Source organism: Pseudorasbora parva, chromosome 10 (assembly GCF_024679245.1).
Source record: "Pseudorasbora parva isolate DD20220531a chromosome 10, ASM2467924v1, whole genome shotgun sequence".
Lineage (NCBI taxonomy): Eukaryota > Metazoa > Chordata > Actinopteri > Cypriniformes > Gobionidae > Pseudorasbora > Pseudorasbora parva.
Window position 1 is genome coordinate 42701636 of NC_090181.1, and position 27592 is coordinate 42729227.

The window sequence follows — 27592 nt, forward strand, 5'->3', positions numbered from 1 at the left end:
CACTGTCTATAATAGCCTAATTTAGAGATTAGTAAATTCAAAACCGACAACTTTGATCGGTTAACGTTGATACGGTCAACCATCTGTCAAACGGTCATCGGTTAACATCCCTAACTAGTATAAAAATTCAAAAGCATTTCAGAAATGATCAGCAGTAAAATTGAACTAATGCCGTATGGGAATTCTTTTTGTGTGTGTAAACATAAGAGACCAAGACAGGCAAATGTTGATAAAAATGTTTTATGGTACTTCACAAAACACAAGGTTCTGTTTAGGCTGTACTGAGAGATGTTGTGGAAAAAGAGGTCTGATACCACACACACATACACACACACGCACACGCACGCACGCGCACACACACACACACAGTCTCAATGTGAATCAGTGATGGCGTCTGTGATGGAACGATCTCATTTCTGCAGATGTCTGATCAGACACATTATAAGGCAGTATTAAAAGTCCTGTGTCAACATCGAGTGACCACGATCAGTCCTGAGTTTAAAAGGGTCTTTCTCTTCCTCTTCCTCCGCCTCTTCCTCCACCTCTTCCTCTTCCTCCGCCTCTTCCTCTTCCTCCGCCTCTTCCTCTCCCGAAGCCTCGTCCTCTTCCTCCCCTTTGAGAATGTAGGTGTCCAGCCGCCCGTCTGATCTTCCTCCTCTCCTCATGATGGTCACGTTCAGCCTGCTGTTGATATCGCTGCCTCTCCGTCTGTGCAATACAAGAAGAGTTAGTGGCAAAGCCAAAAACGGTCCACAACTTGCCAAAAATATAACTCTTTCAAGGTGCGGTCGTGGCCTAATGTTTAGAGTCAAACTGGTTACCCGAAGCTCACGGGTTTGTATGCACCTAACCCCAAATCGCTCCCCGATTGTTTCCCACTGTGCTCCAGGAGTATGTCCACGTTTTGCTGCGTGTTCACTACTCACTGCTCCTAGAGTGTGTGTTAACTCGGATGGGTTAAATGCAGAGGACAAAAATGGGTTACCGTACTTGGCCTTCACGTAGCTTTACTTTCGAAGGGATTTTTTTTTGACTGAGGAATCTTAGCAGGATTGAGTTGTGATAAACTAAAGGCAGTGACACAATAGACTTATCTCCACTGTTCAGTAGCTCGACAATACTAAAAAATTGTCTCTTTTCCTTTTAATAGGCGACCTTTTCAAGGAAGATCAGCATAGCGTGACAAAACTCACTCGGCTGTAATCAGAATAGTTTTTTTTTCACGCTCTCTCCCTCTCTCAAGAGGCAATGGGAGACTTGATTCATTTCAGTGATTCATCAGCTTTCTTTAGTCATTCATTGGTTTGCTCAGACAAATCATGGAAAGAAACAGTTCAAAGAGATGTCCTAGCATGGCATTTATAGTAAAATACAGACTTTAAATAAGTGCTGCTGTCCATCAGTATATTTTCCCTCTTTTCTAGTTTTGTTAAAGGGTTAGTTCACCCAAAAACGAAATTGATGTCATTAATGACTCCCCCTAATGTCGTTCCTCACCCGTAAGACCTCCGTTCATCTTCACACACAGTTTAAGATATTTTAAATTTAGTCCGAGAGCGTATGCAAGTGTATGCACACTTTACTGTCCATGTCCAGAAAGGGAATAAAAACATCATCACAGTAGTCCATATGAGACATCAGTGGGTTCATTAGAATCTCTTGAAGCATCGAAAATACATTTTGGTCCAAAAATAACAAAAACTACATCAAACTGCTGAAATCACGGATTGCTTTATAATTCGGATCGCGTGTCAAACTGCTGAAATCACATGACATTGGTGATCCGAATCATGAATCAATACACTGATTCATGACCGTTTGAATCTTTATTTGAGGATTGAACACAAACACAGAAGAGAAGACAATGCTGAATAAAGTCGTAGTTTTTGTTATTTTTGGACCAAAATGTATTTTCGATGCTTCAAGAGATTCTAATGAACTATGATTTAAGGGTGAAAACAACAAAATGTGCTCATTGCGAGTCATTTTGGTAGCACGGATCACATTTATTCATACAGTGAATATTATATGCAATATTTTGCACTTGATTACTTTGTTCAATCTCTGTACCTGAAAACGAACTACTGTTAGATACCTGAAAAACAGGCTTTCATTTGTATTTTTGCTCTATTGTATTTATTGTAGCTTGTGTTTGATTATTTGTTCTTATTTTCTTTTTTATTTGATAATAGTCCTTTATTCCTCTGAACATAGCACATACCGAACCGTAGCTTGACCCTAAAGCAATGATAAAAACCGATCCGTGATTAAATTGAACCGTCACACGCCTACAGACTACCATGTAAAAGTTAGTAAGATTTTGAATCTTTTTCATAGTCTCCTCTGCTCACCAAAGCTGTATTTATTTAATCAAGACTACAGTAAAACAGGTATTGTCGAGTCTAATTACATTTTAAAATAACATTATAAAATGTCATTAATTTCTGTGATCAAAGCTGAATTTTCAGCAGCATTACTCTAGTCTTCAGCCTCACATGATCCTTCAGAAATCTTTCTGATATGATGTTTTGCTGCTCAAGAAACATTTATGATTGTTATCAATGTTGAAAACAGTTGAATGTTTTTGCAGAAACAATGACCTGCTTTTCTAAAGATTCTTTGAAGAAAAGAAAGTTCAAAACAAATCATTTTTTGATCACTTTAATGCATCTGCTGAATAAAAGCATTCATTCTTTAAAAACAAAATCTTTCTGACCCCATACTTTGAACATGAATGTGTTTGAACTCGGTCATAATACACTAAGAGCAAGAGCAGAAGGTGTAGATAATCTCTGAACAATTACAGAAAGCTTTTACATGACTTCAGAAGAGCTGGATTATAGTGCATGAGTCACAAGGACTACTTTATTTTAAATGGTGCTTGGCAGTCTCACTATGAACTATCGTTCTATGGAAAAGATCTGTGTGAGATACTTTTTGGGGTTTCCTTTGGGAAATCTATTAGCATGCGAGCGAACAGTTAAGAATAATTCCGTTATTCATTCCTTTAATGCAAGGAACATTCATGTAAACGTTTAGATTTTGGAAGGATAAGATGACCTCAAACTATCCAGTTACTAAAATATTTCCAGGAACGTCCAACAAAGCAGCAAAGTGACTTGACTGAATGATGTGTGTGACAGACAGGAGGAGTATGGGAATTAAATGGGCGTGTGAGCGAGCGGTCAAAGGACAGAAAACAACGGTGAGAATTTCAGGTCATACTGAAGCCAGTTTTTGATATGAGTCAGCGGAAATCTGAGCTGGAAATGAGGCTGACCCAGTTTTAACACACCATCACCTTCATTTAAACAAAGAGGGAGAGGTGAAGATAGAGGAAAAGCGAGAAACAAACATATGACTAGGGCCAGATTAAGTGAAAAGGTGTTTAGCAAACCTGCAAGTGATGGCTTATATAACGGTTTGAATGAATCAGTCATGTGTTTTTACTCAACTGGAAATTTCTAGGATTACAACATCACACCTGCAAGCTCATTAAAGAACAGTCGTAAATATGATCGCCCACATTAACACACACTCAGTGTTCATCATCATGCTTACCTTCTTGAGAGTGAACGTGAGCTGTTTGCTTCCAACCGCTGCGTCGCTGAGGTTCAGCATCCCTGATCTCTCCTCCCGCTGCAGCCGCTCCTCCAGAGATGTCCTGTGTGACGGCAAACAGTGTTCAAACTAGGTGTCAAGTAACAAAGTACAAAATACTTTGTTACCTTACTTAAAGGGTTAGTTCACCCAAAAATGAAATGTATGCCATTAATGACTCTCCCTAATGTCGTTCCTCACCCGTAAGACCTCCGTTCATCTTCACACACAGTTTAAGATATTTTATATTTAGTCCGAGAGCGTATGCAAGTGTATGCACACTATACTGTCCATGTCCAGAAAGGGAATAAAAACATCATCACAGTAGTCCATATGAGACATCAGTGGGTTAATTAGAGTCTCTTGAAGCATCGAAAATACATTTTGGTCCAAAAATAACAAAAAGTACGACTTTATTCAGCATCGTCTTCTCTTCCGGGTTTGTTTTCAAACCTCAAATAAAGATTCAAACGGTCATGAGACAGCGGATTGATTCATGATTCAGATCGTGCATCAAACTGCTGAAATCACGTGACAAAGGCGATCCGAATCACGAATCAATCCGCTGATTCATTACCGTTTGAATCTTTATTTGAGGATTGAAAACAAATGCGGAAGAGAAGACGATGCTGAATAAAGTCGTACTTTTTGTTATTTTTGGACCAAAATGTATTTTCGATGCTTCAAGAGACTCTAACTAACCCACTGATGTCTCATATGGACTACTGTGATGATGTTTTTATTCCCTTTCTGGACATGGACAGTATAGTGTGCATACACTTGCATACGCTCTCGGACTAAATATAAAATATCTTAAATGGTGTCTGAAGATGAACGGAGGTCTTACAGGTGAGGAACGACATTAGGGGGAGTCCTTAATGACATAATTTTCATTTTTGGGTAAACTAACCCTTTACGTAGAAATTTTGAGTATCTTTACTTCACTGGAGTGATTATTTTTCAGCCGACTTTTTACTTCTACTTCATTTTAAAAATAGCCTTGTTACTCCTATTTAATTCCAGTTTGTTTTAATTCAAATAATAATAATAATAAAACCTATCCCGATAAATAGTGGCATCCGGATTGAGTGAATTTGATTGTGGTTGGATGAGAAGTATAAATATACCATTCCGACACTATTGGTTTGTACGCGATCCATCGCACCTGCACCTGACACAAATCACGTAATGCTCAATAGTACACATATGCACTGTAAAACTTTATATGTTCTAAAAGTTATGACAACAAGTGTTTTTACATTGTTTTAACTCATCAAAATAAGTTAACCTTTTAACCAAAATAATGTTAACCTTTTAAGGATGCAACTCATTTTTTAAAGTGAGTTAAACATAATCTAAGTTGAAATAATTTAAACATCCAAGTTGATTGTACTTAATTTCAGGCGGTGACTTTTTCTTTTTTTTTTCTTTTTTTTTTACAGTGTATGGTTCTTCAATGTATTTGCATTGTACTGAAATGTGTTCACTTCCAATGGTCATATCTATGTGGCTGAAACAGGTAGCCAAAACATTAACATTTTAAAGGGTTACTTCAGCGATTAGCATATGGCTTTGTATCAGTAGAAACCCTGGAGTATATTCAAATGATTGTGCTTTCCCCCCCATATCCCCCTGAGACAAGAGATTTATGCATTTTATTTCTGGAAAAATTCCTCCTATGACGCAAATTGACAATTTTTGCATCATAGGAGGAATGTTTGGCCAAAGGCTGAAGACTACAGCCAGCAGAGGGAGCCATTTTCGCATGTTTTGAACCCGCGCATGGGGATGGAGATCACACTCAGAGCTCAGCTTGCTGCTGCAGGCACTCATTTAAACAGAGATATGCTGAGCAATGTAAGTCTTTTAACTTCTCAAATTAATTTCTATGAAAGTTAAGCTTGCAAAGGCATGACCTGAAACGCACCAGACTGAACACGCGTTGTGAATGTATGTGAGTGTAGTCGCGATTACCTCAGCTGTCATCACGAGAGCTCATCAGCTCATTAATCTGACTCCTGCAGTTAGTGCTCAGTGCTGTGATACTCGCGCGGTGACTCACTCATTATATTGAACAGACATGTTTCAGTTTTTAATTGTAGTGTCTTCTCCAACTCAGTCACAGTAATCCAGTTGGTGGCTTTGGGAATGGCCTCACAGGGCAGCGAAGCATTCTGGGAATTGTAGTCTTTCATCCCATGAGACAAAAATACATTTTCTGTCTTTTCTCAGTCTAGAAGGCCCCAAATTAAAAAATAATTTCACATTTCTACTACATTAATGACCCAGTTTAAATACAGATTCATCTTCCCAGCGCTGAAGTACCCCTTTAATACAATATTATAGTCATTATGGCCTTTATAATTTTTTGGGGAGGAGGAGGGGTAGTGCACTATAGGCCCCTGTGGCGCAGCCTAAGCTTTTGTCCTTAAATGCCATTTTTTCCATTACTTTAAATTTTATACTCTAAGTAGTTTTGAAACCAGTACTTTTACTTGAGTAAAAAGCTTGAGTTGATACGTCAACTTCTACAGTTTTAAACCCTAGTATCTATACTTCTACCCGAGTAATGAATGTGAATACTTTTGACACCTCTGTCAAGTTAAATCTAACAGTGATCGAGAAAAAGACATAAAAACGACCAACAAATAAAGAATGAGTCAAGGGCATAACAAGGCTAAAGGCACTCTGGGTAAGAGGCATAATTGATTTTTGTGCTCTAAATCATGGCACAATATTTTAAGTCTTCATGAAATTAAAATGACCCTATTTACTTTGTTAGCACATATTATAGGTCTTAGGGTGAACAATTAATCCGTGCTAGTTAACGCACAAAAAAAAATTAGTTTGTCGCGGGAATTTTTAATCAAAATCTGAAAAGTAACTTCCAATCTGGAATGGTGTTCCCTTTCCGATGAAGGCAGTTTGACGGCTTGGGTTTGAATATCATTAACCACTCCACCTCCAACCGCTATGAGTGAGAGATGGAGAGGAGGAACTGAAGTAAAAACCTGCCCTCTATTCAAAATTCACTTTAAATTATGATCCAAGTTATTCAACTAAATATACAAATAAAATTAATGAATTAGGTCTTATTTAATTCTATAAACTATAATACTGACCTGCCAGCATTGTTGCTATATGATAAATTAAAATAAACTGATCACATCACTGTTTTCTCCAGAACGACTGTACAACGACTGTAAACTCACTTGCTACTTCTGGTTCACTGGGACTTTCACTAGACATACATTATTTGACATCATATGTAATTTTACTTTCATGTAGGACTGTCACTAACGTTTATTTTGGTAATCCAGTAATCGTCCAATTAATTTGACTATTAATCAGATATATTTTGTGTTAATTAAAATAGAACTCAGCCTTTAAAAAGACTTAAAATACAGATATAAATAACAATGAGGCAATAATATTTTATTCAAATAAAGCATTAAAAACAAGTAATCATATGTTTTTATAGAACAGCACTATACAAATTCATAATAAACATCATCTTGTGTACATTATGTGTTATAATAAAGGCCTACAGAGAGCACCTGGTGATTGTTGTTACACATTACAGCAGATCAAATCCTGGTTTAAAATTGGCCAAACGATATTTAAATCAAACGTTAACTTGATCTTTAATTATTGGTCCACTTCTTTACGAAAAAAATGCCACTGTAATTTCTTGAACAATGTGTGGACATCAAAACATTTCAACTCAGAGCAAAGGTTTAGACTTTTATTTTGAAATTTCGATGAACAGTTTGCATATTCAGAAACATATTGATGTATTCTGTGGTGTTGGTGTAGGTTTATTAATGATTTCGGATGAAATGGCGCACATTGCTTTCCCACGTTATAAGCAACTATTTTATTTCATGTTGATTTTAATGTTAAAATCCTGCTAGGATAAATGTAGTAAGTTTACCGTGTAAACCCAAGTCTGGGGAGCATTAGATGATTGTCTAGCACATTAGGCGTTTCAGAAGGACATGCTCTATATTTGGCATGCTCTTTTATATGTAGCCCTCAGACAACATGTGTTACCTGTCAATAAAACACCCACTGAGTTTCAAACAAGGTTAGGAAAGGACTTTCATTACTGACAGTGCGCTCTCAGAGTGCTAGAATAGTTGTTTTAAAAGTTTTAGCATGTACACATTTATCTTTATTTTTCTTAGAAGTAATAGCTAAAAATTTACCATTTTTGTACCATTTTGTTTATTGTGAGAGTCTATTTTGGGAGATCAGTATTGTGAATCTAAGAGAATCCAGACATTAGATTCTGGATGTAATACATATTGATACACCCCTAATAAATAAAAGCATTTCCAATATTTAGAATTGAGATGCATCAAAGAACTGATATCTTTGACAACACTAGTCCATTGTACTTGAGCAATCCATCTTTAAAGATGAACTATTGAAAGACTTCCGGTTTGACGAACTAGGAGATGGCAGCTTAGGGAACGTGCTCCCGACAAGTACGGACATTTACCCACTACAACCCGAATATTTAATAAAAACTTAGGTTACAGTGTGTTTCAAGACAGTGGGTCTCGAGTATGCCCAAAGGGAAAAATAAAAAGTCAAAGCAGACGGAGTTACTCGATGTCGAAAGAGCTAGCCAAACTTCATCGCCTAGCAGCGTAATGGAGGACGATGAAGATACACATAACGTCACGCAACTCGGAGCGAAGCAAAGTGAGACCGGTGACTTCGGCCTCATACTTAAAGAGCTGAGAGAGTTCAGAAAAGACAGCAGTCAGCAGCTGAATGCTATTCGGGAAGAAATTAATAAATCCAATACTAGGATCGAAGAGGCGGAGAGGAGGATCGACGCGACTGAAACACGGTTACAAGTGGCGGAAGATACCGTGCAGGAGCTGCTACACCTTCAGATACATCTAGACGCTAAGCTGACAGATTTAGAGGGCCGCTCCAGACGAGAAAACATTAGAATTCATGGCGTTAAAGAGGGGGTGGAGGAAAATTCCCCATCGATGGTGATTTATGTGGAGCGATTGCTGCGGGAGGGCTTGGAGCTTCCGTCTACATTTGAACTTCGAGTGGAAAGAGCTCATCGCGCCTTAATGCCGAGGCCGCCTGGGGAAGCCTCGCCGAGGTCCATCGTTGTCAAGATGTCAAGCTACAGGATGAAAGAAGAGCTGTTGAGAATAGCCTGGCAAAAGCGAGGATTCCAATATCTCGGGAAAAGAGTCAATCTCGACCACGATTATGCACCGGATGTCTTGAAAAAGCGAAGGGAGTATGCCGAAGCAAAAGCGGTATTGAAGGAGAAGAAAATCCGATTTCAGACGCCGTTCCCTGCCAGGCTCAGAATTTTCTATCAGGAGGGAGTTGTGATGTACGATTCGGCGGAGGATGCTACGGAGGATATGGCGAAGAGGGGGTTCCCGGTGTCGGTAATCAAACACCCGGACTCGCTTTTGGAGCGGATCCAGCGGTTCACGTGGCATACCGTCAAGAGATCAGGGAACCGGCACAGAGCTGGCCGGGCTTTGGACTATAAGGAAAAATTACAGGCTTTTAGACACCAGGATTCAGGATGACTGTTAGTGAATGGAAAACTGCTCTGTACGAGTTTGCTGGAAATATAACGGGTGAGTCCGTTAAGTCGTTATTTTCTTTTTTCGTTCGGGACTCCCAGTAACGTCAGAGAGAGGAATTAAGTACTTTAAAAAGTCCTGCTTATTAAAGAAGCTTTGAACGGGCTGCATAACTAAGAGTATAATGTATACGTCGGTGAAATTTTCTTTTAGGCTGCCAAGACAAAGACGATATTATGCATGAAGGCCCTCTCCCACCTGTGAAGGGGGAGGCATTACCTCAGAGCCCTTTTTCCATCAGGGCTTCATCAGGGTCAATATTTAGACCCCACAGTTGGAAGTCTTTCTTTTTCTGTTATTATTGTTCCTGTTGGGTACCGTGTGTTGCAGCAGTCCTTGCTGCTGTTCTTTGTAGTTCGTGGGATATAACCTGTGATTCTCTTTGTTATTCATGGTCACTTAAGTTTTTTTTTTTTTTTTTGTATTACATATATATATACATATATATATATATATTTATAGCCTATGGTTTATTTCATTTCTCATTTTTCCCCCTTAGTTTACACTGAATGCAGCCAGTTAAAATAGCAACTTATAATGTGAATGGCCTTGTCAACCCCATCAAGAGAAGTAAGATATTAACTAAACTAAAAAGAGAAAGAGTTGAGGTGGCGTTTTTACAGGAAACCCATCTTTCGGAGACGGAACACGCTAAATTAAAACGATTGGGCTTTAAACACCAGTACTCATCATCGTATAAGGCGGGACACAGGAGGGGGGTGGCAGTATTGATATCCAACAAGACTAGTTTCGAACCTATTTTTGAAAAAAAGGACACAGAGGGAAGATTTATTCTCGTGAGGGGAAATTTAGGGGGCTCATTGGTTACTCTATTTAACATCTATGCTCCTCCTAATTCTGACTGGAAGTTCTTCAAACAGATATTTGATTTAATAGCAGCAGAGACCCAGGGGGTCCTAATATGCGGGGGGGATCTCAACATTAGACTAAACCCCAAATTGGACACCTCAAATTTACACACAGTCCAGCCCAATTTGATAAGTAAAAAGATCAATCTGGCTATGAAAGAAATCGGGCTAATTGACATCTGGAGAGAATTAAACCCTTCAAAGAGAGATTACACTTTTTTTTCAAATCCGCATTTGGCGTATTCGAGAATTGATTATTTTCTTACTTTTGCTCGAGATTTAAACAGGGTAGTTGGCTGCGATGTGGGGAGCATGGACCTTTCGGACCATAGCCCCATTTATTTAAAATTAAATCTTGAACAATACCGGAAAGACACCTTATGGAGGCTAAACACATTGGTACTGATTCACATGAAGGAACAAATTAAGAAGGATATTGCCGAATACTTAGAACAGAATGACAATGGGGAAGTTCTCCCCCCAATATTATGGGATGCATGTAAAGCTGTGCTTCGAGGCAAGATAATTGGATACAGTGCTCACCTAAAGAGAGTAAGACAAAAAGAGCTAATTCAGTTGGAAGTAGAATTGAAACAATTGGAACAACACCACAAAGACACAAATGATAAAAAAATTAGCGAGCTAATTAGGAAGAAAAAGAACGAAATAAATGAGATTTATACAAAAGATATACAAAAAAAGTTAATTTTTACAAAACAGAAATACTATGAAGGGGGTGGGAAAGCCAGTAAATTATTAGCTTATAGGCTGAAAAAACAACAAGCAGAGAATTCAATTCATAAAATAAAAAATCCTATTACTAATTCTATGCTTTACAAATTAAACGAAATACAAGATTGTTTTGAAAATTATTATAAAAAACTATATTCACAGCCTCAAATAGATGGAGAGAAAATGGAAGATTTCTTTCAGAAAATAAATCTGCCTAAATTGAATAGTGAACAAAGTAGGAATCTGGTAGCAGAAATAACAGAGAAAGAAATTCGCTCAGCCATTTCGGATCTTAAACCAAATAAGGCTCCAGGTCCGGACGGGTTCCCTTCCGAATGGTACAGAGTCATGGAGAGTTCTTTGACCCCTGTACTGCTGTCTACCTTTAATTGGGTCCTTAAAGAGAACAGTATACCCCCCTCCTGGAGGGAGGCGGTAATATCTTTAATTCCGAAGGAGGGGAAGGACAAGTCTGAATGCGGCAATTTTAGACCAGTAAGCGTATTGAACCAGGATTATAAAATATTTACCCATATACTAACCAAACGATTAGAGGGACTGCTACCATCAATTATTAGTCTTGACCAGACGGGTTTTATTTGTGGAAGACAAACTCAAGATAGTATCAGAAGGGCTTTACACGTAATTAACCATATAACAGAAAATTATTTAGTTGCAGCACTAGTGGGGCTGGACGCGGAAAAAGCCTTTGATTGTGTAAATTGGTCTTTTTTGTATAAAGTTTTGGACAAATTTGGATTTCATAGTACCTTTATTAATACATTACGAGCTCTCTACGATAGCCCAAGGGCAAGAATTAAAATAAACGGGGCGGTCTCTAGCCCCTTTACATTAGAAAGAGGAACAAGACAGGGGTGCCCAATTAGCCCCCTCCTGTTTGCAATCTTTATTGAGCCCCTGAGCCAATGGATCATTCAGGACAACAATATTAAAGGAATTGCTATGTATGGGAGAGAGCAAATTATTTCATTGTTCGCTGATGATGTACTGGTGTATTTGACTGTCCCTGAGCAATCTTTGGCACGTCTATTGGAATTATTGGAGGAATATGGATCCTTCTCAGGATATAAGCTGAATGTTCCAAAAACACAAATTCTCTGTTTCAATTACAGCCCTTCTGTAAATATGAAAAATAAGTATAATTTGAAATGGGATTCAGTTTTAATTAGATATTTGGGGGTAAACATTCCAATGGACTTGACAAATTTATTTTCACTTAACTACCTCCCCTTGAACAAAAAGATTAGGGAAGACATAAGGAGATGGGATCTTTTACCTTTTCTTAATTTTGGATCACGCGTGGAATCTGTCAAAATGGTTATTTTGCCGAAATTGCTGTATCTCTTTCAATCTCTTCCACTAGATATACCTGACCATCAATTTCAGGAGTGGGACAAGCATATTTCAAGGTTCATTTGGCAGGGACGTAGGCCAAGAATTAGATACCAGAGTTTACAATTGACAAAATTCAAAGGTGGGGTCGCTCTCCCATGCTTAAAAGACTACTATACCGCTGCTCAATTGAGGCCATTAGTATGCTGGTGCAACCCAGATTACAGTGCTAGATGGAAGGAGATTGAAGTTGCTATGTCAGATGAATTTCCAATTCAGGCTGCTATTGGGGATAAGGACTTGTCATACAATTTAAAAGAATTGGGAAATCCATGGATATGTTTGGCACTTAAGATATGGAGCAGGGTAATATCTCAAAGTAACCTGAAGGAGGGGGTAAGGGTCCTGAGATGGTGTGCATTTGATACCGATTTTTTGCCTAATAAATGGGACGCAAGATTTAAGAGATGGACTTCGCAAGGTTTAACAGCATACTGTACATTTTTGCATAAGGGGGCTATGAATAATTTTCAAAATCTGAAGAAGCAATTTGGTTTAGATAAGGACGATTTTTATAGATTCCTTCAGGTCCGGCATTATATTGACCAAATACAGAAGAGGTGTACAATAGTAGGCTGGGATGACATTCTGTTAAATGTGTTTATAGAGGCTTATCTTGCTGGCTCTAACCGGAAGCTCATCTCAAGAATATACAAGGGGCTTCAACAAAGAAAAGGTAGTTCTTTGTATATAAAGCAAAAATGGGAACAGGAAGGAAACTTTGTTCTAAAGGAAGAAGATTGGGAGAAATTATGTGAGATACAGTGGAAAACTTCAAATTCAACGTTATGGCGAGAGTTTTGCTGGAAAAACCTTATAAGGTTTTTCATTACTCCAACTCAAAATAAACACTACACCAATTCTTCGGCATGTTGGCGACAATGTGGGTGCCACGAGGCAAATCATTTCCACATTTTCTGGTCCTGTACATTATTGATTCCATTTTGGCAGGAGGTGTATAAAGTCTTGCAAAGTATTTTTCAGGTGGACATTCAATTTAAATTTGAGTCTTTATATTTAGGGGCCTTAACAACAAAAAATGTTTCTTCTCATGTCAAATACTTATTTCAGATCCTAAGTGCTGCCAGTAGAAAAGCTATTACTAGAAGGTGGTTAAAACCAGGGAAACCTACCGTTGAAGAATGGATTGACATTATCTATGACATTTTTAAGATGGAAAGGATTACTTTTGCTTTGAGACTGCAACAGGAAACTTTTTTGAAAAGATGGGAAAGATGGATAACGTATATCACCCCATTACGCCCATCATTTGTTTAAAGTGGATGCCTTTTTTTTTTTGCTTGTTTTTTTTTTTTTTTTTTTTTCTCTCCATTTTTTTTTTTTTTTTTTTTTTCTTTTCTTCTCTCTTTCTTCTTCTCCCTATTCCCCCCTCAGTAGAGGGCTTTATGAGGCATTGAGGTTTACCCCATTATGTTTGTTTTAGTTCTAGGTCGGATTTTACTATGTCTAAAAAATGGTTATGTGAATGTAATGTAGATTGAAGGCCTAATGGGTCCCTGCTTACTTTGAAACTGTTTATCGAACCTGTGATGCTTGTCCTATGTTATGGATTGTTAATATACATATGATGATGGCTTAACGAGAAACATGACAGGTATCATCACTGACTGTATTGAATGGACCTGGAAAAAATCAATAAAAAAAAGAATAAAAAAAAAAAAAAAAAAAAAGATGAACTATTATGCCCTTTAAGTCTTGATTTAATTATTGGACTCTACTAGAACAGGTTTTCATGCCTGAATGTTCAAAAGCTCAATGTTCAAGATCCTGTGTCAATGGAGCCCCTCCTTCTGAAAGCACAGTGTGCTCTGATTTGTCGACTGGAGCAGTGTGTTGTGATTGGTCAAGTGCTTCGCCTGTGTTTGGGAAATGTCCCGCCCCTTACCATAACCATCAGTTATTACGTTCGTTCCCAGAAGAGAACTCAAGAGTACAGTCTGTTTCAGGGAGTTCAGAAACATTGACTCTGATATAGAGAAGAACTCCCGCTGGAGGGACTTTGACCTTTTTCATGCCCAAACAGCATCATTACACATTAAAGAGAGATGAACATGTGAAAAAGCATGATAGATGCTTTTAAACTCCAAGGTTTACTTCATATTAGGGGTGTGCACGAATATTCGATCTGTAATTAATAATCGAAAACTAAAAATACTATTTGAATATTACTGCGTTGATTTGCTGTTTGTAAATGCACTAAATCCACGAGAAATCCCTCTAAATCTCGCAGTTATGACTAAATCTACTGGGTGGCGCTGTGGAGCGGGTTAATAAGTTGAGTGTATTTGATCACAATGTCGTCGTCTGCCTCGCGATGTTTAGAATTACTAAGATGAAAATTGAAAATGATCTTACAAAATGGAGTTACTTTTGATGAAATCAATTACTGAAACGTATCAGAATATCACCACCACAAACGAGAATCACATGAGATCCAAACACCAGCCGACTGAAACGTATCAGAATATCACCACCACAAACGAGAATCACATGAGATCCAAACACCAGCCGACTGATGAAAGACAGAGATCACTGCATTCACGAGTGCAGGTAAGTGCATCTGTACCCCGAGTGAGAGCAAGATAACTTATAATAGCAAAATTACCTCGAGACAAATGCTTCCTTTAAAGTTCGTTGAGGGTTTAAGAACAGAAAACACAAAGTGCTTTACTCAAACATCACTTAACTGTTATCTTTTTCTCCACAACGTCTTTCAGTGGCGCATTTTCTCACCAGAGAATATCATCATCCAATAATATTAGTTTCTCTCAACATGAAAATTTTAAACGATACAAACACGACAACCATATACCGACTCGTGTGTGTGTGCCTGTTTATGTGGTTTATGAGGACACAAATTTGTATAACTACATGGGTATTACACTGGTATTACAACATAAACGTGGTTTATGAGGACATATCAAATGTCCTCATATTTCAAATAGCTTTAAAAACATACTACATGATTTTTTTTGAGAAAGTAAAAATGCAGAATGTTTCCTGTGATGGGTAGGTTTAGGGGCAGGGGCAGTGTAAGGGGATAGAAAATACGGTTTGTACGGTATAAAAACCATTACGCCTATGGAGAGTCCCTGTAAACCACATAGACCAATGCGTGTGTGTGTGTATGTATGTATGTACGTTCTGCACGATAACCGAGGCGCTCTGCTTTATTAGTGTTTCCTTCCGCTCGTGCTGCTTGAGCTTATAATGCTTTTGTTCTTTAGGCTTTTTTTTTTTACACACCTTAAGATATAACGTATCTTAAAAAAATTTAAAAAATAAAAAATCATGTAGTATGTTTTTAAAGCTATTTGAAATATGAGGACATTTGAAATGTCCTCATTAACCATGTTTATGTTGTAATACCAGTATAATACCCATGTAGTTATACTAGAGGTGTTAGCGAGGCCAGCAGGGGGTGCTCACCCTGTGGTCTGTGTGGGTCCTAACACCCCAGTATAGTGATGGGGACACTATACTGTCAAAGAGCGCCGTCTTTCGGATGAGACGTTAAACCGAGGTCCTGACTCTCTGTGGTCATTAAAAATCCCATGGCACTTCTCGTAAAAGAGTAGGGGTGTAACCCCGGTGTCCTGGCCAAATTCCCTTGATTAGCCCTTACCAATCATGGCCTCCTAATAAATCCCCATCCACTGAATTAGCTCAATTAAACTCTCCTCTCCACCTTTCGCTGGTGTGTGGTGAGCGCACTGGCGCCTCTGTACTGTGGCTGCCGTCGCATCATCCAAGTGGATGCTGCACACTGGTGGTGGTTGAGGAGAGACCCCTGACATGAGTGTGAAGCGCTTTGGGTGTACAGTAGTACATATGAAAGCACTATATAAAATGCCTCATTCATTCATTCAACGTAAGTGTGTTGTGTACATTGCCTAATCATAAACTTGTTAAGAAATGGTGACATGCAAAAAAAAAAAAAGTCAAAATACCCAATTTAAATTAACAAATATTCGATTTTTATGAGCTCAAATATTCGATTACAATATTTTGGGAAAATGCCCATCCCTACTTCATATTCCACAGTTAAGAGCTATAAATGTTTTTAAAATGGATCAATGAGAACTGGAAACTTACTTCTGCATCTTCTGCTTGTGGGACACGTCGCTGAAGCTGCGAAACTCCTCTCCAGCTTTGATCTGATAGAATCTGGGCCGGCTCTGGTTCTGAGGCTCCCGCTGGAGGTTTCCGACTGGATCAGAGCTCTGTAAGCTGGTGTCGCGGTCCTGTTGCCTCCTCTCTTTCCTCTGGTTGAAGCTGCGCTCTCGCTCCTCCGCCCGTATAAGACGCCGCTGCTCCCTCACTTCCTCCACCCAGCTCTTATCGTCATCGTCAGAGCTCTCCTCTTCCTCTGAGCTGCCACGGCCTTCCACCTCCTTCTCCTCCTCATCCCCATCCTGATAGTGAGACAGTGAGTTTGAGAAAAATCTCAACGAGCAAACTAGAAGTTGCACTACTTTTTTCTTATATTATTATTTTCCACAAATCAGAAGACTTTAGCTCTGTTCATCATGACCTGCATTTTGATCTACACCAGTGTTATTTATTTTACAATCCCTGAGATACTACTGTAGTTTTACTCATATTTTGAATTCGTTTTTATTTATTCACTTTAGTCTACTTTTTTTTTTAAAAAACTTTAGAAATGCTGTGCGTTTCAGGGTTATTATTGCGAACAACAACAAAAATCCTCAAAATAATTCACATTTCATTCATTCTGACTTATTTAAACTGTTAAACAGTTGATTCTCATAAAAAACATGACCAAAAAAAAAACGTATTGGACTTATGACAGAGTATTTCTGTGCCAAAAACACTCCTTCAAGATCTGAATAAGTTGTGGAGAGATATTTTTTTGTATGGCCCTGCACGTGCTCATAACGAGCTTTGTTTGGGTCACGGGAGCCGTCGGCAGCGTTGTCATTTAATTTTTAGACCATGAAATCAACAACTTCACTAAAGAAGTGTGTTTCTGGTTGTGAGAGAAAGATCCCCTTGTTCAGCTTCACAAATAACCCAGTGTTACAGGACAACTCTGGTGAAAAACGAACCTAGGGGTAATAAACAGATGGTGACAGAGTAAATCGTTTTCTGGGATGCGTTTTCATGAAAATCAAATGTAAAGCATTTTATCTCTAAAAACAGAGTAGCTTATACCGCTTGTGTATGGGGCACAAGGTAAGTGAAATTAAATCGCTAGTTAATACCACTAACAAGGCTCAAAATAGCCTCACACTAACAAGGTGGCATGATGAGGGTCCCTACATGCAAACCGAAGCATAGAGAACTTTGTAAGTGTACAAACAGTTTAATAAGATACTTTAAAAAGACAGTACATTACACCTTTACAGACAGCAGTCATCTCGGAAAAAAGTATCGGAGAGTCGAGCCACGAACGCTGTGCTACAATCAATACAATTGTAGCTTTTTAAAATTTAACTAGGGGCACCAACAAGGATTTCGCCTAGGGCGTCAAAATGGCTAGAAGCGGCCCTGGGTGTGTGTGTTAGGGATGCGCGGTATACCGGTACTGGAAAAATATCGGTATATATTTTATTTAAAACATTACGATATCATGATTTTGCACATTTCGGTATATGCTGCTTTTCCGAAGTTCACCGCTAGATTGCAGCCCGCTACCCAAACTGACCCGAAACAACTGGCAAATGTGACAACATAGACGAACAAAATGGATAAAGCAGTTGAGTCTCACTCAAGATGCCCAAAAAGAAAAAAGTATAAAGAGAGGAGTAGAAGTTAAAATTGTAATTACTTTGCTTATAAAACTGATGAAGAACCATCAAACCTAGCCAAGAAGCATCTGTCACTATCCTGACTTTAAGACTTCTTAAGAGATTGACAGGTCAGTGGATCATTCAAACCATCTCATTTAGACATTTATTTTCTTTTTACACTGATCAACGCACACACATAGCCTAACATAAGATCGAATATCACAAAATCTCCAGCTTTCGTTTCAGCCAATGACATTTAGATCTCATAATATTTGCATGCGTACTATAGCACTATTTACATTCGCGTTAGACACAACCGACTGTGTTTGTGAATACTCACTAAAGACGGACATTTTTACATAATTCTGTGTAATTGACTGTTTAAGGAAGCTTAATGTGTAATGTGCGAGCTCTAAGTGACAGGTGTGTGTGTGTCGTTGTTATAAACTCATATCTCCTGTTATTACAAAATGCTATAAAATTGCTTGTATGTTCAAATGATTTCTGTTCTCCATCCTGAGACGAGCATGAAATGTTGAATCGGATTCTGCAGATTGCTTTAGTGTAGTGCGATGTCTTCTGAAACCAGAAGCAATTTGCTAATTTTTTTGCTAAAATTATTTCTCACAAGAAAGTTTTCAAATGACTGATTTGATGCGATAAGCTTTGCTGATTAAACTGTGTGTGTTATGTACCCTTTAGTCATCCAAATAGTTAACTAACTGGACAGATAATAATAATCAAAATATGCAGTCTGCAGTCCTAATTTTAATTTGGCATTGCTTTTATAATCTACATTTTTCAGTATATATTTCTAATTGTCATATTTCATTAAAATACTATTTATGCATTTTTCCCACTGTGATTGTCTTCTCTAAACTGGATAATGATCTTTTATCTTAAAAGGCAGCATTATGACACCTACTTTTTAAAACTTTTTTGACTTTGAGACACATTAATTGGGAGTCATTATGTTTTGGAACAGAGCTGTAGAAAGTGCTGAATAATGTTGTGTACCTGTTCCTCTTGAACAAGCTGGCTGAGTTTCTTCCTTCTCTTTTCTCCCACTTTAGACACGATGGGGTTCAGCAGCCGGAACTCCTCGCTCCGCTCATCCACCTGGTAATCAGGGTTCTCGAACATCACCTTAAAACGGTCGTCCATCAGGAGATTGGCTACGGCCTTGGAAAGACAAAAAGATGATCGCAAATTTAGAAACAGTGTGAGTGTGTGTGTGAGAGAGAGAGACAACAGATTTTAAAGACTATTTCCGGAGTCCATCAGTGTGAAAGAAACATTGCTCACGTTGCCCTTTTTCTTCTTCTTCTTGGCTGGAAGCTCACTTTCCTCCATGAGTTTCATGGCCAGTTCCTTATTGACCTTAGGCAGCTTCTGTTAGGCGATAAGACACAGAATGACAGTCAAAACATTGCCGATAACAGACTTGGAGGAATTAGAAACATTTCATTCACTCAACATAGGGCTCTATGATTTCAAGGATGAGGATTCCAATCATAAAAAACTGGAATGCATAAATCAAAAGTAAGGCTGTCCAACTTAAAGGTGGGGTAAGTGTTATTTAGTGGAATAACAAACTTGTAACCAATCAGCAGGTAAGGGGCGTGATTGAGAGACTCACACATAACGGATGTGGTGTGACAGGCAGCGGGGCGAGGGACCGCGAGAGTGGGCCGGTGATTAGTGTTGACAAGTGCCAGCTGCATGACACACCGGTCTCGTCTCGCGGCCATGTGACGGGAGCATAAAAGGAGGAGCAAGGGCAGCGGAAGACGAGAGAGGACCAGGCCTGGATTTTATGTTATGTTTTGTTTATGTGTTTGTGGGCAGTCGTCCGTGAGGGGCTGCCCACGTTTTATTTTGTGTGTTCGCGGGCAGTCGTCTGTGAGGGGCTGCCCGCGGTTTTACTTTCGTTTTGTTTATTTATTTTGAATTAATAAATGTTGAACGTTCGCCGGTTCCCGCCTCCTTCCTTCCCATCTACGAACTGCGTTACAACGGACATAAGCCAAGAACCAATATATGCTGGCTTTTACTTGAATATGTTTGCGTGTCATGTTCGCTTGTTTGTCCATTTGCGATTGTATGGTCACTCACTTCATCAATGATAAAGATAGTTCATTTCCACACCGTATCTAAATCATCTAAAACTCCTCACTGTTTCAAGCGTCAGCTCACAAAATGTGTCCGACAAGTAAGATCCTCCTAATACATGTTTGTTTCCTCTTTTCATGATCTATATAACCCTTATCCGGTCATAATTGTAATATGTCGTAGCTGGACTATCGAGCTTGTGTACTGTCGAGTTGTTCATGAGACTGGTTTGTGTTTTGTGATCGCTATTACTCTAATCTTGTCATAAATGTGATATGTCGTTAGTTGGACTGTCAGCTTGAGTTCTACAGAGTTCATGAGAACGGTTTATGTTTTTGTGATGGAAGGGGTGACTTTTTCATTGAATATTCAACCTGTATTAGTAACTTACACACAGATTTTGCCATAGCCGTTGCCTGGGTTACGTTTGTGTGGGGCGGAGCTATCAAAATAGAGCCGAGACCCTTTTGGTGGTATGGGCGTGTTTGTTTTGGTGATTTGAAATATCAACAACGGTTACAGAAAGCACTTACCCCACCTTTAATGAAATCGTGACATAAAAGTGTCTGTCAATATTCAAACGCGAAAAGAATATTACTATTGAAATATGAAATCCGCACGTCTCTGTGTGAAGAGCGGCGCAGTTTCGTTAACTACATAGAATTTAAAAGGAAATGTTACCTTTTGATTAAATGAATGTTAAATATTACATTTGATTAAATAAAATCATTAAATTGTTAATGTTTTATGCCTGAATTTGATTACAACCATTTTAGCTAATAAATTTGAATTAATTCAGATGACACATAATTCCTGAAAATGTTATTACTCTATTATCTATTATAAAATCTTAAATTGAAAAAGTTCTATGAATTGATTAGATGTGCTTCATGTTTATTAAAATGTACTTAAATCATTAAAACAGAATTAAGATCGAATTCAGGAAAAAAATATTTCATAGGGTCCTAAAAATGCAATTATTTTCTAAATTGTAAAATGTTTATGATTTCAAATAATTAGAAACGATTTTTGATTGCTAAAATTTTAACCATTTACATTTACGGATTTGGCAGACGCTTTTATCCAAAGCGACTTACATTGCATTCAAGGTACACGTTTTACATTTTTTCAATTCTTTGCAATTTATCTCCGCTGTCTCTACAATGTCTCTACAAATTGTCAATTTAAAGGGGTCATATAATGCCATTTTTGTACAAGTTGATTTTGTTTATTTAGTGTCTAAATTATATACTTTAATTAAAAATTCAATTTAGTATTCTCTAAGAAATCACTCATTTAACCTGGTGAAAAACAGCTCTGTCTTCAGCTTCTGTGCATGTGCCTTTTATGCTAATGAGCTTTGCTCACCGTGCCCCTCTGTTCTGTGGGGGCTTTGAGTGTGAAGCGTTACTTGGACAACAGGAGAAAGTTTGACAACAAGAGTCTCTCAGGACACATTTGTACAAGTTCAACCGTATCAATTCGATATATCAGAGATATCAACATCAGAAGGACTGCTGTGTTCATTATTACACCCAAGAACAGAACACCACAATCGCTTAGAGGGCATTCTGCTCGAGGGCATTCTGCTCCAGCATATCCACAATAGCGAATGACAGCTTGTGCTCGCTCAGGGCGGGTCTGCGCTGAAACGCTGCTGTCAATCAACAGTCGTGGGAGGGGTGTCCGATCGTGTGGCGTCACGCATCGAACGGCTTGATTTCACAGGTGAAAACATATAAGGAGATTTAAAAAAAAAAAAAAAAAAACACGATGGATTTTTATCATTATTGGATGGTTGTGTACAGTCACTATGAACACACATTGCTGTATAATCAACTTTTAAAGGTGCATGTACCATTATATGACCCCTTTAAATGTACTCCAGAAAACTTAAAGTAATTTTTTTGTTTTAATACAGACAAAAAAAAAATGGAAAATGCTAAAATGTTTTATTATTTAACTACAGCTAACTACTTCTAATTCATTTAATTTTTCTAAAGAAAAAGGGTCCTTAGGGGCTTTTGCACCAGAGGAACCTTTTCACAGTTCCTAGAACTAATGGCGAAAAGTACTGTTTTTGGCATGTTTATACCGGAACTAGGAACGATTTTAGTTACATTTCAGTACTGAGTAATATTATAAAACATGTATTAATAAACCAACAAATATCTTGGTATCTGGCTTGATAGCAAGTTGTCATTCGAAACTCATATAAACATTACTTAGAAAGGTTAAATCTCGTATTCGTTTTCTTTTTCTTAATAAATCTTCTTTTACACACACTTCAAAACAACATTTGGTTAAAATGACTGCTCTCAATTGTGGATTATGGTGATGTGGTTTATAGGTCTGCTTCAAAAACTCTTCTTCATAAACTGGATGTTATTTATCACGCTGCAATCCGCTTTGCGACTGGAGCTTCATTTAACAATTATCATAAAATTATGATCAAAGTTATTCAAATAATTATACAAATAAAATTTATGAATTAGGTTTTAATTAATTCTATAAACTATAATACAGATGTGCCAACATTGTCGCTATATGATAAATGAAAATAAGCTGATAACACCACTGTTTTCTCCAGAACGACTGTACAGCCAAATCAAATTTTGTTGCAATATTGTCCTGTTTGACACTGTGAAGCTGCTTTGACACAATCGTGATTGCAAAAGCGCTATATAAATAAATTTGATTGATTGATTGATTGTCATTTGTATTCTTTATTGAATTGGTCTTCTCTTCATTTATTGGTTTCTGTTTATTTATAAAACTCTTATTGGGAAAACACCATTATATTTACGATCACTTCTTAATATTCGTAACACTAGTCGTAATCTGCGCTCTAGCAATTTCATTAATTTATGTATACCTCACACCGTGTCCTAACTACATGCGCCGCGATGGCGCGACACGCGATAAAAGGTATCTTTTCCAAGTTAATTCTAGTTTTTGTCCTAACCAGCGGCGACGGCGACACGCGATGAATCTATTTTAGAAACGGTTTCTATTTTTGTGCGACGTTGCAGCTGGAACAACAACACAAAACATGGCAATGTTAATCTCAGGAAGTGTTTGTTTGCTTTATTTAATGTTAAAATTGTGTAACGTTACTTTGAATATAATTTAGCGCTCCCAGCATTGTCATACTAAAAGCAGCAATGGATACTTCACCTCAGATCTTGAAATTAAACACACTGAAACAAAAGCGTTCAAACTGTGAACAACAAACAAGTATATTCTATGACGATTGTTTTAGAAACTCAGTATGTATTTTAGTAGTTTAAATGGTGTAATATTTGTGAATTTGATAACGTAGACTTAATTAATCTCTGGTGCTGTGCACTTGCAGCTAGAGCCCGCCCACACGCTGTTCTGATTGGCTGGGGTTTTTGATTGATTTGTTGCATCTTGTAGTCGCGTTGCGTCTGGTGTTTTTTGCTGGAATCTTATCGCGTCACGTGTTGTTAGGACACGGTGTAAAGTCTGTACCGTTTTTGGTCGATATTCTTTTCAGTTTTCTGCTGCCTACGATTGGAATCATTTGCAGCAGACTTTAAAGCTTAGTTCATTTTTTTCACTAGCCTCCTTTAAGAATCCAATTTGGTCTATCATACAAGATTGCTGTCCTTTTTTTTTAGTTAATTGTTTGTTTTACATGTTATGTTTATGCTGTATTTTTGTACTAATTTTATGTTTTTACCGTATTATACTTGCTTTCTTATGCAGCCTCTTGGCCAGGTCGTCATTGTAAATGAGAACATGTTCTCAACCGACTTACCTGGTTAAATAAAGGAAATTAATGATGTACTTACTATAGGGTTACAATTAGACTTGTTTTAGGGTAAGATGCAGTGTTACATTTTCTGTAACAAGCTTTCTTTCAGTCAATCCTTTCATCTGCCACATTCACTCATAGCTCAGACAAGCACATAGTCAAATGTGCAGCATGGCACCAAGTGTTACCTTGAGCTGGACTCTCTGAGTTCTCGACTCCTCGATCTTCTGTCGGATTTTGTCCTTGCGGTACTCTTCATAGGCGAACGGGTTCGCCATGGTCTTTACCTACAGAAGGGCAGAGCAATCACACACATATCATCCTTTAACCATTTAAAAGATGTCTTTTAAAGAACATGCACAAACGCTCAGACACAAATCTGCACCTTGTGGTAGAGCCTGATGTCCATGAAGAAGCCGTGCATGTAGGCCCTGAGAAGAGCCGAACCAATCAGATGAGTCAGACCTTAGAGAGGGGGAAACGAGCACGGTGTCAGGAATTCATCCAATTACAAAGAACACTGCTCAGCTAGTCCCAATCAACTTTATTTTTCTTGGCATGGATACTTAAGCCAGATGTATTGCACAAATATCAAAGTAATATAAACTATCAGAAGAGGACACAATATTGATCAAAATGAAGATGTATTACGCCACTTAATGTTACACCAACCACGTTTGTGTGTGGTTGGTGGAACATTAATTGTTAATCTGATGAACACTCCTCTGCTTTCTGTATTAAGTTCAGTTGTGGTCAGAATTATTGGCACCCCAGGTAAATATGATCAAAGATGGCTGTAAAAATGTACGGGATAAATTGAAGGGAACGCAACACGTCAATATGTTCTCTAAATGTAACTGTCAATGAGCTGTATTAGTGACACATCAAAGTCTGAGAATACAATTTCACACATCTCCATTACTTTTTAATTCATTTTACCAAAAAAATAGCTTTAAGTATGAGAAGAAATCTTGTTTTAAGCATAAACTCACATAATTTTGTTCAATTTCTCAGAAATCAAGACGTAATTTCTTAATTTTGCTTGTTAAGTAAACAAATCTTAATTCAAGGATGTTTTGAATTTGTACTGAATAGGGGTTGAACGACTTTCATTTTTTTTTTAAAGTCGACATTTATGTGATGAAAGTCGAGTCGACTAGTCGCTGATGATGTCATTAATTAAAAATAAAATAAACCTGAACCTCAAGCTGAGACTCGAACTCGGGTCTTCTTGTGCAGAGCACAGCTGATATGGCATATGACACAGCACTGCCCATAAGGTTATTGATCCTACATGACAGCTTTTGTATCAGTTCTTTTGATGGTCGTTATATTTCTCACAGATTTCTGTTCTTTTTGAATAAGATACAGATAAAGTAGCACAATAAAAATTACATGTATATGAATGCATTAGTAAGTGACTGCGTGTGAATTAATTCTACCTGCCTAAGTTGTGAGTTTTAGTTATCAAGAAATATATGCTAGAACATTTCAGTTTCTAAGCTATTTTTTTGATAAATCACAGAACAGTGTTGACAATACATTTCTGCGCTACTGAATGATTTTGTGTGAGGTGCACACGATCTCCGCGTGATGTTCGATCGGCTATGTGTGTGTGTTGCAATATGCAGCACGCAGTTAAGCGCGATGATTAACTTACGTGTACAATAAGCATGCATTCTCCCGATCAATTTTGAGCATCCAGATGGTAATCAAACATGTCTTGTGGAGAGCTCATGGAGTATGCATTTATTTGTCATTTTTAACTGTTCAAAACTGAGCCTGCGTGTCAGGAATTGCTTATCCTCTATAGGCAGCGACTAGTCGACGTCTAGCTTAAAGCGTCACAGCAGAGCATGAAGGTCGACTGGTCGATTAGTCGACTAGTCGGTGCAACCCCTAGTACTGGAAAATAAAGTCCTGAGGAAGAACATAATTGTCTGGCAAAGCATTCAAATTAATTCTGCAGTTAAATTTATGGCCCTATGAAAATGTATTATTATTTTATTTATTCGGTTTTAAATGATTAAGTGTTACTGGCTTTCACTCACCTTCAGAAGACAAATGAAGATATTTTTAATAAAATGGAGAAGGATTTCTGTCTAACCTCTACCACTTTGAAGCTTCAGAAAGTCCATTAAGAGATCGTAAAATGAATCCATACGAATCAAGCCATCCATACGTTGGCTAACAAATCCATACGTTATTCCACATTTTCTGAAGAGATCGGATCAACTTTATATGAGGAAGGAAAGTCTTACGGGTTCGCACGGACATAATGGCGAGTAAAGGATTGTCATTTTTGGTAAACTATCCCTTTACGTGAACTGACCTACTTTTGATTTATTCGTCCAAAATTGACAAATTCCGTGACGTTCTGCATTACAGTAAATTCCATTTTTATGAATGGATTCGGCAATTCTGTTCATGTTTCCTGCATAGCAGAAATCATAGGGCTCTAATTTAATGCCATGATGCTGGCAGACTTTAAGACTTTATGATCCAATTTGAGACATGTTTAAGGCCTTCAATTGTGAAAGGTCAAATTCCTGCGGAAACCCAGCTGTCACCGGGGCGGTACCATTTCAAAAGGTACACTTTTGTTCCTTAATATGTTCACTTTAGGTACTAATATGTACCTTTAAAGGGTAAATGAAAATGATGTTCTCATTAAATCTCTTTCAATTTGTTCCAAACCTGTAAGAGCTTCTTTTTCTTCTGCTGAACACAAAAGATGATATTTTGAAGAATATGGATAACCAAATAGTTGACACAGCCCCATTAACTTTTATAATATGGAAAAAATAATAATACTACGGAAGTCAGTCATGACAGTATTTTTGGCTAAACTACCCTTTATGTACAAAAGTGTACCTTTTGAAAAGGTACCGCCTCAGTGGCAGCTTTTGTACCTTTTTTCCGAGAGTGCGTGAATGTACTCATTTATTGTGAACTAACCCTTCAACATGATTAATAAATGCTGCTCATTCATTACTTTAGCTAATGCTAATGTAAATAACCTTACTGAGTAACATCTTATTTGTTCAGGAGGAGGCGCAACCAACATTATCGGATCTTGTGATGTGTTCCATTCTTGCATTTTATCGGTCAAAATGATAAACAGCATTTGAATTGCTTCATCAAGGTTTTCAAAATTTGGTAAATGAAGGGAATGTTTCAGTTCCCACAACTTTTTCCTGTGATGCCGCACAAGATATTGTGGTATCAAGGCCAGAAAAACTCTAACTAGTCTCTCTCCCCTGTTATATAATCCTGCTGAAGTGCCTGGCTGTCCACATCACCCCCCCGACCACATCATATGATCCGCTTTCTGCTGACGCTGGCATTCCTGAGCTGTTTTCCCATCATCGACCCACTGAACTGGATCTCATCACCGCGGCAGGCCTGACTCCATCCAGTGTAGCAAATAATGTATCTGCATCGGTCTCAGTGACTGACTTTTGCTACTACTGGAACGTTCTCATCGTAAATACTTTTGCAGACGCACCCCACACTTCACATATAACGTGTCATAACTTGATGCATAATTCCAGTGTGTCTTCAGATGAAGAGGAAATCTGGAATTATGGAAATCTGGAAACCACTCGCTTGTATTAAATAGTGTACTGTGATTACAATTGAATAAATCATGCTATGAGATTAATGTTTTAAAAA

The 27592-nt window shown here is 38.0% G+C and overlaps 1 protein-coding gene across 1 annotated transcript in view; it reads right to left on the bottom strand.

The window, feature by feature from the left end:
* Positions 1-224: 224 nt before the first annotated feature.
* The window catches only part of LOC137091604 (nucleolar protein 10), a 51678-nt gene continuing 24310 nt past the window's right edge, over positions 225-27592 (bottom strand). The window contains exons 15-21 of the mRNA XM_067456199.1: positions 24303-24382; positions 24106-24204; positions 19330-19416; positions 19042-19206; positions 16367-16686; positions 3562-3664; positions 225-708 (exon numbers count right to left, since the gene is read on the bottom strand). Of these exons, the coding sequence (XP_067312300.1) occupies positions 499-708; positions 3562-3664; positions 16367-16686; positions 19042-19206; positions 19330-19416; positions 24106-24204; positions 24303-24382 (1064 nt within the window). The 3' untranslated portion in view covers positions 225-498. The remainder of the gene's footprint in view (positions 709-3561; positions 3665-16366; positions 16687-19041; positions 19207-19329; positions 19417-24105; positions 24205-24302; positions 24383-27592) is intronic.